General features: G+C 42.7%; 1 protein-coding gene across 1 annotated transcript in view; it reads left to right on the top strand.

Annotated features, from left to right (window-relative positions):
• Positions 1-10,121: 10,121 nt before the first annotated feature.
• LATS2 (large tumor suppressor kinase 2) overlaps positions 10,122-13,439 on the top strand; it is a 59,598-nt gene continuing 56,280 nt past the window's right edge. Inside the window, exon 1 of the mRNA XM_008573665.1 lies at positions 10,122-10,553. Coding sequence (XP_008571887.1) covers positions 10,209-10,553 — 345 coding nt within the window. The 5' untranslated portion in view covers positions 10,122-10,208. The remainder of the gene's footprint in view (positions 10,554-13,439) is intronic.

The following is a 13,439-nucleotide window of genomic DNA, read 5'->3' as shown; positions in this document are numbered from 1 at the left end:
CTAAAAGTTCTCTGAATCTCCTTCCTTTTCAAAAATGTATTGCTTAGTAATTCTTCTGAACAGAACTGGGCCTCCAAATTGCACAGGTCCGGGCCGCTGTATGCGAGGCTGCCGCTCTCTGTGTTGGGCTTTGTTACGTGGAGTACCCTGTGAGGGGCTCCCTTCTTGGGCTACTAGTTCCACTAAGCGTTAGCCATTCTTGCAGTATGTTTAAGGCAAATGTTATTTGATTTATAGTTTCATTTTGAAAGTATTAATAAAACAAGGTAATGTTGGAAATTATGATATTGGTTATGATGCTAAAATTAGGATGGAAATTTGGCATTGCTTAATGTTTGCTATTCACTCTGTGAAGATTTTATGCTGGTTACCATCTAGACCATGCTAACTGTGACAAATGGTTTTTTTAATATACCTTTTGTTCATGTGCCAATATTTGACATATACATAGGAATTTTATACATAGGAATACTTAGGAATTTTTCTGGAGGAAAAAGGAAAAATCTTTTGTTTTGTAGCAGTGCTTTGTATTTATTGTTACACTGATTATTACAATACTATGGCATAGTGCAGATCCTATAGACCCTAAATCAGGTAGGGTAGTAAGGATCTTCTTAAGGAATATAAGTTGGATTTTGAATGGAGTGGGCCTCTGTTTGGAATATCGAGCCTCACTACCTCCAGGCAGTTATCTTGACCAGGAATACTAAGGGCCAGCATGGTCCATTGCTGATTAATGCCATCCTACCTCTGAGTATCACTCCTGTTTTTTCATTAAATGTGCCAAGACAGCACCTGTCCCTTCCCCATTATTGTCTGCCTGTTCACCTTTCTCTCCTCTTTGAGCCTTTTCATAGGAAGTTCCAGACTCCAAGAATAGCTTTACACTTCCTCCATCAAATCATAACTCTTCAGTCATTCCAATTTTGGTGAAATCTTCCTTTCTCTAGGAGGCTTTCTCCAAATAATCTCAACACCTCCCTGAAGAGTTGCATTCCTCCATAGAAATAGGCACACTTGTAGGATTCTTTGGACAGTCATAGTGTTTACTACCTCTGCCCGTAGCAGTGGTTTTCAAATGCAGTGGGTGTTCTGACTCCCTAGCTGGGGTATATCTGAAAGAAACATGGAGGGGAGGAGGTGCAGAGGAGGCAGGGCTTTTTCAAAGTCTGAGAACATTTGCTAGAGTATGGAATTGAGTACAGTTGCTTGCTGTTAGGAATGCTTTATTTTATTTATTTATTTATTTTAAAATTTTTATTGAATCATAACTGATTATACATATATTGGGGGTTCAACGTTGACATATGTTGATCAAATCAATATTACTAGCATATATATTGTTACAAATTGTACTTATTTTTTATGCCCCTTGTCCAATCTCTCCCTATCCCTGTCTCCGTCCTCCCTCCCCCCTCTGATTATTACTAGTATATATATTGTTACAAATTGTACTTATTTTTTATGCCCCTTGTCCAATCTCTCCCTATCCCTGTCTCCGTCCTCCCTCCCCCCTCTGATAACCCTAGATTTCTTTTCTCCTTCTGAAAGAGTAATGGTTACTCTGTTGATTTGTTACCTAGATGATCTGTCCAATGCTGAGAGGTGTGATCAGGTCCCCCAATATTATCATAGAGCAGATGCTTCTTCTGTCACTCTGGAATGGGCTTTGTGGACAGAGACGTCCTCTTCTTTTCTTTGGTCTCTGCTGGTTACTCTCCTTGTGTCAGTGCACTCCAGTGGCTGGTGGACCATCTGCATGGTGGTTGTGGTGTCTAGGCGCTTTTGCGGCAGCTGTGGTTATTGTGGTGGCTGTGGTGGGCCACCCACATGGAGGTGATGTTTTTGGCATGCTCCTTGGCTGGTGGTGTGCCTGCTTGTGGGGGGAGGATGGTCGCTAGCTCCATACCTTAGGACCCCAGGTGGGCCCTGAGGTGCTGGCGAGGAATGCTTTAAAGAACTAATAATAAATTCATCTACAATCTGGTTGCTCTGTTGAGATCTCTTGAGTACAGACTTCTGTGGCTCCATATTTTTATGCCATTCATGTTTGCATAGTATGTATCATACAAATATCATGTACAAAGCTGTCTGATAGAGAATGTGGTGGTGTTTTCCCCCTAGACTGTAAGCTTTTTTAGAGGTGAGATCCTGTTCTAGCTGGGTGAAACCTCATATGTCCAGCACAGTGTGTGGCACACATATGGCTCTGCTAAGCCCACTGAGGCCTCATGATGACGCTGTTCAGTGGAGAGTGGGAATTCTCTAAAGTGTATTTTCCTGCATCCCCAGAGGAATGCAATCACTGCTTTCCTCAGAGACCCTCATTATGAGGGGTAGCCCTTGGCCTGTGGCTTCCTGGGCTGGACAGTATTGGAGTGGTGTATCCACATGATGGTTTATGATTCTGACATTTAGCATCTGGCTAGAGGCCTGGCTCCTGCCTGATTTAGTTTCAACTTTGCTAGTTAATTATAGGAGGGATATGATTTAAGTAATAACTGGAATTTTAGGTCCAAGAAATTCTGTTTTTAAAAATGCCAACATGTGTCCTTAGCACAAGTCCCACGTGACCTTGGTTTGGTTGGTTCCTTGGTTGGTGCTTGATGTGTGTTTGGCAGCCAGTGTGGGTTTGTGAAGCAGGGGAAATTAGAATAAAAATTCTTGAACATCTGATAGCATTTTCCAGGACTGGATTTGGGTTTGGTAGGACCAAATTAAAGTGTGGCTTAAAATAGTGCTCTCACATCAAGTGTTTACACAAGCCACCTATATCAAGAATGGAATTTAGTAGTTTTCTCAGCCCCAGATTTGAGGATGAGATGTTTAAGTTTTGTGAGTTGTTATAAAATTTCACTGTCATGTAGTTTCTTTTAAAATACATTTAAGTCAATTGGTGATGCCAAAGAAATTTCCAAAATTAGATTTACTTTGCTTGATACCCTCATTTTTAAAAGTTCACATTCATGAAGGTCATATTTATAAAATTCTTGATGAAGAAAATTTCCTATATGTCAAGACTTATTAAAATAGTATAGTACTGTGTCAGAGTAGCTTATTTCTAGTGGTAATCTTAATTTGATGATTATTTGCAGGAAAAATTCTTTCAGAAGTTCATAATTTGGCCATGAAATCACTGTCTTCAACCTAACAAAGTCTCAAGCTGAGAAAATATTTTCATTCTTTATGAAACTGAGGGAAAGTTTCATCCTTTCCAAATTATTCACACAAGAGCACAGTTTATCTGTAGGTGCTGTTTACAAAGTCACTTTAAAAGACAGGGACCACCCCTATGGCATTTCTAGGACCAGTGCTTCCTGCAAAACTGTGGCGAGAGATGCAAAGAAAATCAGAGCAGGGGGTGGTGTCCTCTCCCTCCCCACACTGAAGACAACCAGGTGAGAGGCTTATGGGGTGTCGCTGAATAATCCTCTCAACCTTCCTGTATGTTTGACATTTTTCATAAGAAAAAGTTGAGAGGGAGGAAGAAGAAGAAACAGGACTCCTGACCCAGCTTCTGTGTGAGGGCACAGCCATGTGGTCTTTCTCAGCTCATGCATAAATACAGACATCAGTACAGAAATGTCTGGTCTGTCCTGCCCTGGTTGATTTTATGATTGGAATGTTTGTGGGACAGGTGGGTGCTTAACACCCCAAGAATGCCCAGAGCATGGCTCTGCGGCAGCTGCTCCACTCCCTGCCACGGGGTTCAGTGTCTGGTGGAGAACGGCAGTGTGGTTGGGGGCTGTGCAGCGCCCTGGAAGTGTAGACTTCACTCTGCATGGGGACTTCGCCCTGCTATCAGTGCTCAGTCCCTAGGTCTAGTCTCTTCATTTGTGTGGCTATGTTGGAAAGGGAACCATTGTTCAAATATGAGTTAGATGTGGATACTTAGGTGACTGTTTTTTTCCATTTTTTTAAATTGAGTTAAAATATACATAATATTCATCACTTTAACCACTTATAAATTCAGTTCAGTGGCATTAAATACATTCACACTGTTGCTACAAACATACCCACCAGACATCTGTACCTAAAACTTCATCATCCCAAATAGAAATTGTGCCCACCAAATAATAACTCCCTTTTCCCCTGCTCCTGGTTACTTCTGTTCTACTTTCTGTCTCTCTGAATCTGCCTACTGTAGGAAACTCACCTAAGTAGACCCATACAATATTTGTCTCTTTGTGTCTGGCTTATTTCGCTTGGAGTAATGTCCTCAAAGTCCATCTGTGTTGTAGCATGCAACAGGGTTTGCCTTCCTTTTTATGGCTGAATAATATGCCACAGTCGTGTGACTTTTATGCAAGTCTCTGTGAACTTCCCTGGGGGACATTTCACTTGGACCTGCGTGTTAAACTTCAGAGAAAGAGCACCTTCCATGCACAGTGTCCCCAGTGTAGAACTGAGGACACAGACTTAGAGTGGTGAGTGACTTCCTGTGCCATTCACCAGATGCCTCGGCCTCCGCACCTGCATGCCAGGCAGTACATGAGGGCAAGCAATGGACGCCCTGCCCTCGGTGCTGACACTTCAGGCCGCACAAGAGGAAGCTCTCTGGTCAGTTACTCACAGTGACCTGTTGTGGGAGGGGCTGGGAGTGAACAATAGGGTCCTTTAGACTGGGCGGTCAGGAAGGGGTTTCAAGCTGAGAATCTAGGAGTAGGAGTGAGCCAGGCGGGTGGGTGGAGTGTAGTTTGTTCTTAGGAGAGAGAACCATCTTGCCAACTTCCAGATGAATTTGGTGCCTTTAACTTGTACAGGGTCACTCAGAGTCAGCCCAATCCAGCCAGGTGGGCCACATGCCCTGCTCAGAAGTGAGCCACCAGCACCGTGCTGCAGGCACATGCTTCCAGGAATAAGTGTAAGATGTAAGCTTTTCTTCTCTGTGCTTTACTCTCTTTAAAGTAAAGAAAGGTGCTTTAACTTTCTAAGCATCATTCTCAAACACCAGTTGAAGAGGAGCCATTGGTGTGAGCATGAAATGCCTGCTTCTGTATTCGGTTTGGTCCCTTCTCCACTAAGCCTATCTGGATTTGGCCCTGGTGTTATCTCTTGGCCCAATTAAAGTTTTTTTTTTTTTTTTGTCTATCTTATTCTTGAGTCCCTGCCTTAATTAGTAATGATAATAACTGACTACTATATCATGCTACAAACTGAGAGTGATCTCACAGGCAGCTCCCATGTGATCCTCAGAGCACCCCTGTCAGGCACACAGAGCAAGGTGTTAGACCCTTGTCACCAGCAGGAGGTTGAAGCTCGGTGAAGTTAAGTGGCATCCAGACCACACGGTGCTCAGTGCCAGAGCTGGGCGCCCACCTGCAGCTGCTCCTGCCTAAGCACTGAGTCTCCCCTGCCTGTGCTCCCTCACGTCCAGTGACTGCCCTCCTCCTTTGCCACTGAGGCTGTTGACCTGATAATGAGGTCCCCATTGTCCAGAGGGGTGAGGTTTCCTGTGTCAGAGAATGGCACCACCATTGACTCCATTTTCAAAACCAGAAACTTGGGCTCTGTCTTTCAAACCAGTCCCCTCCAGTGAACACGACCAACTCCTGTGGTTCTGCCTCTTAGTACTATTGAATATCCACCCACTTCTCTCCATCCTGCAGCTCTAGTCTGTTTCAGATCTCCATAATTCTTCAGGCAGACTTTCATTGTCACACATACTATACTGTATTTAAGTAATTGATTTTCTTATCTGTCTCCCTATCTTGATCTATGAGCCTCTTAAAGTCAGAGGATGGTCATTCTCTTCTGCATCCCCAAGTCCTAGTAACAGGGCCACCTTGTGTGGGTGTTCAGGTTTTGCACTGCTCAAGGGCTCTGCATGTGAGAGGGCACACCTCACATCATACATATACTCATTCACACCAGGGCATGTTCAGACTACTTGGACACTCTGAGCCGCTCACAGAAGACCTGGGTAACAGTGGAGTCACCTCCCCTGATAAAGCCACATAGCATGCAGGTCATGCACATATTCTGGAGGGCACACATGATCACTTCCCTTCTCTGTGACCTGCACCAAGACCATTCCTTTCTCTCCTGTGCCTCAGAGGTCCAGTTCCCACCCTTCTTTGATTCAGACTTTCTCCAGGCCCCTCACCTTGGTATGACATGTGGCATCAGGGTATTTCTATGAGTGGGCCACGTGTAGGGCTCTGGGAAGCTCCCCAGGGCAAGAGTTTTTCATGTTGTACAATAATGTAGTAACAGAAAATTTTACTTGAGGAAAAGGTTCCTTTTTATAATCTCACAAAGGCACCATATGAGCCACCGGGGGCTTTGCCAGTAACTGTACAGAAAGTACTTGGCATGGTGGTAGGAGCACACTTGTGGAGCAGACCACTCAGTCCCCAACTCCTCACAGCTGTGGGCCTGGGAGCAACCTGCATGCCCAGCAGTGGTAGAATGGATGAATAAGTCATGGTGTATTCACACAATGGAATATTATTTAGCCACAAAGAATGACAAGTTATTGCTTTACCCCACATGTGAAAAAGCAGACAATGTCGAACAAAATTAGTAAACATAAAAAGTGCAGACTGTAACTCCTGGATATAAACTTGAAAGATTCATCAAACTAATTCTTGTTGTTAGAAGTCTTGAAGGTGGTGTCCCTTGAGGTGACTGAGGGCTTCTGGGGTCATGGTGATATACTTCTTGATCTGGATATTGTTTACAAGAGTGTGTTCTCTTTGTGAACATTTGTCAGCCTTACAATTTGTGCACTTTAGAAAATATATGTTAAACTGAAGTAAAAAGATTTCCTCCACCCCCTGCAAAAAGCTTTATAGCTGCTGCTCCCAGCTTCCAGCAGCTTTCCTTAGAGCAAATTCCAGGGAGAGCTTTCAAGCTTCAGGATCAACCAGGGCCTCCTTCAGCTACCCCTGATTCCCCTTCTCTCTGCTCATGTGACAAGGCAGAGAGGATGTCCCCATGTCCTGGCTTTACCACGGAACTTTCTCAAAGCTCTTTTTCTGCAACCTGGACCATCTCTTGTGGCCCTTGCCCTTTTGTCATTGAGTGGAAAGCAGCTTGCCCCTTCTCTGTAGTCCGCTAATGTCACTGGTGGTAGACGAGACCTATTATAGACTGCTATACTTCTAGGAATGCCAGCCGGAAGACTGCAGTCATTTACTCACCTAAATGGCTCTGTTTCGTCGTTGAGCAGACAGGCCACTGGAGGGGTCAGTGTACTGTATGCTGATGGCCCTCCCATCTGTGTCTTTCAACCCACACCTCTGGCCAAGGTGTGACCAGCACCTGAAACCCCTGCCCGTGTCCCTTCCTGGAGCTGCTGCTCCTCACCCAGCATCGGTCACCTGCCTGGGGCATTGCCCTGTCCCTTCCAGTCCACCTTCTGGTTGGCTTCCAGACTCAAGTCTCTCAGGTGCAGTTCTGGCCATGTCACTCCTTAGCTCAGCCACAGATGGTGGCTCCCCTCTTCTGCATTGAGTCCAGACTCTTAACATGGCCTTGGAGGTCCTTCTGGATTGAGCCCCTTTAGCCCTCCATGGGCTCATCCCTCCTGTCTCCCCAGGGAGAGCCTCCACCATGCACCAGGGTGGAGCCTGCAGTTTTCGCAGTCCTCGGTGCCTGACCCTCTGGCTGGAATTCCATGCTTCTCAACACTCAGATTTAGCGATCTCTGCTTCAAAACTTTCCTGACTTTCTCCTTCATCCTCCTACGCTTCAGATGATTTTTTTCTCTCCTTTTGGACATCTCTTTTTGCTTGAAGCTGTTTATATTTGCCTGCTCACCCTCACCTTTCACTTGACTATAAACTTGCTGAAGGCAGGATTTTGTTCTTGTTCATCTGTCTGCCAGGACCTGAGACCAGTGGGCATTTGACAGATGTTTGCAAGGTAGATGGAGGGGTGGCTGGGGGGTAGGTGAGGGGATGGGTGGTGAGCACATTTTGGCCATGAAGAAACCCTCCCTGCGTGTCATCAGGCCCCCTCCTTGCACTGATGTTTGGCGAGAAGGTGGTTTGGCTTATGTCCTCTCTATTTTAGTTTTCAGAGAAAGGGAAGAAAACTAAAGTGGTTTGTGTGAATTCCTGTAGAAAAAGAACTCTTCTGCCTATTCCCATACGTCCCGAGTCACTCTGAGGATCGTCCCTATGTGCTTGGCAGCTTGAGGATCTCTCCATTTTTGTTGGAATGTGAACTTATGGTTTTAGAAATTTAGGTATTTCAAAACAGATGCTTAGACCGCTAAGTCACTGAAAGTGAGTGTGGTTGCAATATGCCCCATTTTACACCAATTAGGCAGCGCCCCAGGCTTCTGGTCCGTGGCCAGCGCAGGCCCCCGGGGAATCTCAGCTGTGCTTGGATCTAGTAGCTCACTATCTGCACATTCTTAACTCAGTCATGTCAGTGACTTTCATATATCAGATACAGTGTATTAAAATAGGGATTTCATGTTGAAACATTTATTTAGTCTGGCTCTTACTTTCTAAATGGAATCTTCTCTCAGTTACATTGAGAAAGGGAATAGTTAAAACACTTAAGACCCCCCCCCCATCCCCATCTAAGAAAGAAACACGTTTTATAGTTTTTGGTTACGTTTGGTTGTATGTGGTTATATATCAGATCTATATAAGTGAATGCATATAAAATTCTTTCAACAGTGCCTGGCACATTGAAAGTGCTGGATAAATATTAGCTATTCTTTTTTTTTTTTTTTGCCACATGAAAACGTCTGTGAAGCGGGGTCCCATTTTACACTTACAAAGTCTAGATCCCCCTGCCCCTCCCCTTGTAAAGGATGCTCTTTTTGGATCAGTTTTTCTTTGTTCATTAAAACTCAACGTGATTGTCCTTCAAAGTCTGCTCATTGAGTTTGTGGAATAAGAGGAATGAGTGGGGCGAGGGCAAAAGATGGGGCCACCAGGGCACTGGTCCCTCTGCCTTTGCCACCAGTGAGCATCTGTGCCAGGGTTAGGAGAGCCGGCTATGTGAATATGTGAGCACTGAGGATGTCCTATGTCCTGGCTGCTTTGAGCCGGTCACATGCATCACCTCACCCAGTACACACCACCCACATTCCAGGTGTCATCACTATTGCACAGACCACGTGCTGGGATGAGGGTGGGCAGCCGACCTGTCCAAGGTCACCCAGCCTTGCGACAGTTGTCAGGGGTTGCCTTTGTGATGTCTATTTCTATGTAATGAGGCTATTTCCATGCTGAAGTCATAGGTAGTCTATACTAGTAACTTTTATTGATAACACCCATTTGCTGTTAATGTGGTCATAATGGACTCTGAGAAAGAAGTCGCCCACATGCTGTTACCAGTCCCATTCCATATAAATATCAATTTCTACAAGAAAGTTATTTTTCTTTGGCTATTTAGGTCAAAATGCTGGTAAGGGGCCACCTTGTGAAAAATCAAGGAAGCAGTCTCAAGCATTAATGTATTGTGCGGAAACTGATTTCAATTGCAATAAAAGACACATGTGACAAGTTCTGTGGTGCCTTTCAGGAAAATTGAGAGGGTTTATAAGGGAAAATTTCCAGGGATGTGGAAGGACCACAGCCTCAGGTGGTGGCGAGGTTGGTAAAACTGAAGGGATGAAGGACAAAGGACTGGGATGGGCCAGGAGTTGGTTGGTTATTAGGAACAAGTCAGAAATTCAAGAACCATGTAGAAAATTTAACCCTTAAAACTCAAGATGTGGCTTTCAAAATGAAAATATCATGAAGTATTTTAAATGAGCTATCAATTGTTAATACTGTTGTTCTTGCCTTGAGTTGAATATTTATAGAGATTTACTTCGTTGCACATGACATGTTGTAGAAAACATTTTGGGACAGCCCTAGATGTCATGTGCTCTAATCAGAGTAGAACAGTATTTTTGTTATTTCCAAGAGGTGATGTGTTCTTTCCTCTTTCCAAGTAGAATATTTCCAAGACCACTGTCCATTTCTGAAAAGTGGTGTTAACATTATGTGAAAACCACAAATGAGCATTTTTCACCCATTTACTTTCTTTTTCAGGGAGCAATGATCTTCAAAATGAAGACCCTGGACGATTTTACGTTCTCTATAGGAACTACAAAAACTGAAGGAAAGAACATTTTCAAACGGAAATTGTTTTGAAAGTATGTTTACAACTAACTGATATTGTTGACAGGTTTTTTAAAAACATAATCAAACACTTTAAGAAGATTGTATTTATGGTAAAAGGAAACTGGACTAACAATGAGGCCAAAGACTTTTCCTGCCACAACTTATTCTGGAAATAGCCGGCAGCGATTGCAAGAGATTCGCGAGGGGTTAAAGCAGCCATCCAAGTCTTCGGCTCAGGGGTTACCCGTGGGACCAAACAGTGACACTTCCCTGGATGCCAAAGTCCTGGGGAGCAAGGATGCCGCCAGGCAGCAGCAGCAGCAGCAGAGAGCCACCCCGAAGTTCGGTCCTTACCAGAAAGCATTGAGGGAAATCAGATATTCCTTGTTGCCTTTTGCTAATGAATCAGGCACTTCCGCAGCCGCAGAAGTAAACCGGCAAATGCTGCAGGAGCTGGTGAATGCAGGATGTGACCAGGTGGGTACAGACCTCCCCGAAGCTTTCTGCGGGGCGGTGGCAGTGAGTAGCCCATTTGGAGGATGGTTGGGGCCACCAGAATCCTCTGGCGGCTACTTGAAGGCTTTGAATTGGTTACTACTCAAGTGTTTCTAGGTTAAAAACACAAGGCCCTTTTAATGTATCATTGAACTGTTCTTACCTTCTGTCTGAAAAGGCCTTTTTAGCTGCTTTTCCTTTCAGGCAAGATCCAGAAGTTCTGAACTCTCCTGAAATTGTACCATGTGTATTGTATGTTCTGTTCTTGTGACGATGAGAAGGGCTTTCACACTTAGACCTTCCTTTGGGGTTTATTTGAGGTTATTCTGAACTATCATGGGGAAGAGACTGGCTTCCTTTTTATCTTTTTTTTAGTTCGTGTATTTCTTTATTTTGGTAAGGGGAGAGTTGATTAATATGCATTGAGGATTCTCTGTTTTCTCCTATTTTAAAAGGTAGTGTATATGCTATTATAGGAGCTGTAACTATATTCAGGAAATGAGAAAGACTAGAAAAAAAGCTTGAGAAATCATCAAAATGGTGTCAGCACAGTCTGACTTCTCAGTTGCTTGGTAATACAGGGTACAATAATAGAGGTGGCACCAATTATACATAAATACACAACTTATGGCATTTATGATCCTTTAGCAAATTTCATACCTGAATAGAATCCAAGTTGAGAGACAGGACCATATAAAGTGGAACTAGTGTCCATCCAGGTAAAAATGCAATTAGTAAAATGCAACTAGTAAAAATATAATTGCATGATGAAATGACTTATGAAAGCCAAAATGGTTTATTACCATCTGTCATCTTTAAAATCACAATTGGGGCTGGCCGGTTAGCTCGGTTGGTTAGAGAGTGGTGCTGATAACACCAAGGTCTAGGGTTCAATCGATCCCTTTGGCGGCCAGCTGCTAGGGGAAAGAAAAATCACAATTGCATGAAATGGAAATAATAAATAAGCTAAGTATTTTTGCTACCTTGGAAAATTAGTAACCTTCCATGCTCGAAGCCCATTAGGATGGCTTGAGCACGTGTAGTTACTTAGAAATAACCTAATTACTTACTCCTGGCAGCACAGACAGGAAAAATCTAACAGTGTCATCTTTTATTTCCAAAAGCAATCTCAATCCTCTTTTTATAGTTTATTACCATAGAACTTAACTCGAGAATTTACTTTTCTCAGATGATGTGTTTGTGAGACGAATTCTGCTAATTTGTAGGAGGTTTCCTTGACATTTTGGGATACACTGGGATTAATTTGCATTTAGCAAGCATTGTTATGTCCAGTTGTTTTATAAAGCACAGGATCATGAGTAATGGGGTGCAGAGTGTTTTAGCAGTGGAAGCCGACAGCAAAGGCACGGCCTTTCTTGTTGTGAAAGTATGAGGTCAACTGTGCTGCCAGGTGCTATCCCCTGACAGACAACTCCATGGTTTTGAAAGTAGGGAAGCAGCAGTCCTGGGGAAATATCGGAGTAAAGATTGCAGGGAGAGTTTCAGGCCAACAGCAAAGCTTATAACCTCATGTAAGTCACTTAGGAACAAAAGAGGCAGTCAGAGCCCAGTGTTCTTTGCAGTTGTGTTTTTGCTGTGAGAAAAAGAAACAAGTCAAGCACGTAATCCAGATACAGGTGGGATCTTAATTAGGGTAAAATCCATTAGTGATAATTACAGTTCAAGGAATAACGAAGCTAGTGCTGTTTCTAATACAGTAAAATACAAATACAGTAAAATTAAGGATCATGACACCAATGAAGTTCCCATCAACATTTAATTTATGTTAATTGCTAGCAGAAAGGACTCCATTTACCGTATTTAATGCTCCTGAAATAATTCAGTGAGTTTGGTGTATAGCGTTACTTTATAACTTAAAACAGCTGTGCCTCTACCCTTACCCTCCAACTCAGACTTCTCCTGTTCTGGATAAAGAGTGCATTTGCTTTCAGAAAATTCTGGTAGGAAAGTCATTGTGTGAACCCAAACAATATGAGAGAAAAAGATCAAAGGTGTGTGTGTCCGTTGGATAAAGCAGATTATTAGAATTCCAGTATAATAGGTAAAGAGAATTCCCATTGTTTTAGTTCTTTCCCCTTTGTCTCCTGTTGTATTGCCTTTTAATTTAGGTGTAGTTTTGTTCTCCTGTATTTTGAATTTAAGTGCTACCTTTAACCCCTGTATTCATCAGAATGGCAATAAATGAGTTGCTTTCCCCGGTTTTGTATGTACCTAGTGGTGATATATGCTTTCACGTGCAGTGTTTTATTTACTGCACATGCACACACATTAATTTTTCCATTTTATTTGGACTAAAACTTGCTGAAAATATTTACTTGAGCATCTGTAAATGGGTGTTTTCTTTAAACTTTTTATTAAAGTAAAACTTACGTTTTAAAAGTGCATGATTTCTAAGTGTACAGCTCAGTGAATTTTCACATATTAAGCACACCCATGTAACTAGTATGCATGGGTATATTTTTAATAAAAATATTTTGAAATGGAAATTTCTGGAAAGAGTAAGACTTTAGGATAAGTATTTTCTGTGTAAAGATATATATCTCAAATGATATAATGTTCATAAATCTTTTGCATATAAATTACTGAAGACTTATGAAAATTTCTTTGGGAAAAAAACTAGGCCTTATTTCTTAAGGAAGAAGCTGTTCTTTAAATATAAATTTAAGGAATTGGAAAGATAAGTCTTTTGGTTATAACTGTTGTACTTTGTAACACTGGATACTTGTTATTGGCATAAGTAATCACTTAAATTTAGCTTTTGCTTGATCTCCCTTATAAAATTACTTCTGCTTTTTCTTTTAATCTTCCTAGTTTCAAATGACCATATAGTTCCCCCCCCCCCCCCCC

The sequence above is a fragment of the Galeopterus variegatus genome, unplaced genomic scaffold (assembly GCF_000696425.1).
Source record: "Galeopterus variegatus unplaced genomic scaffold, G_variegatus-3.0.2 Scaffold948, whole genome shotgun sequence".
Lineage (NCBI taxonomy): Eukaryota > Metazoa > Chordata > Mammalia > Dermoptera > Cynocephalidae > Galeopterus > Galeopterus variegatus.
This window is presented reverse-complemented; position numbering and strand designations above follow the sequence as displayed.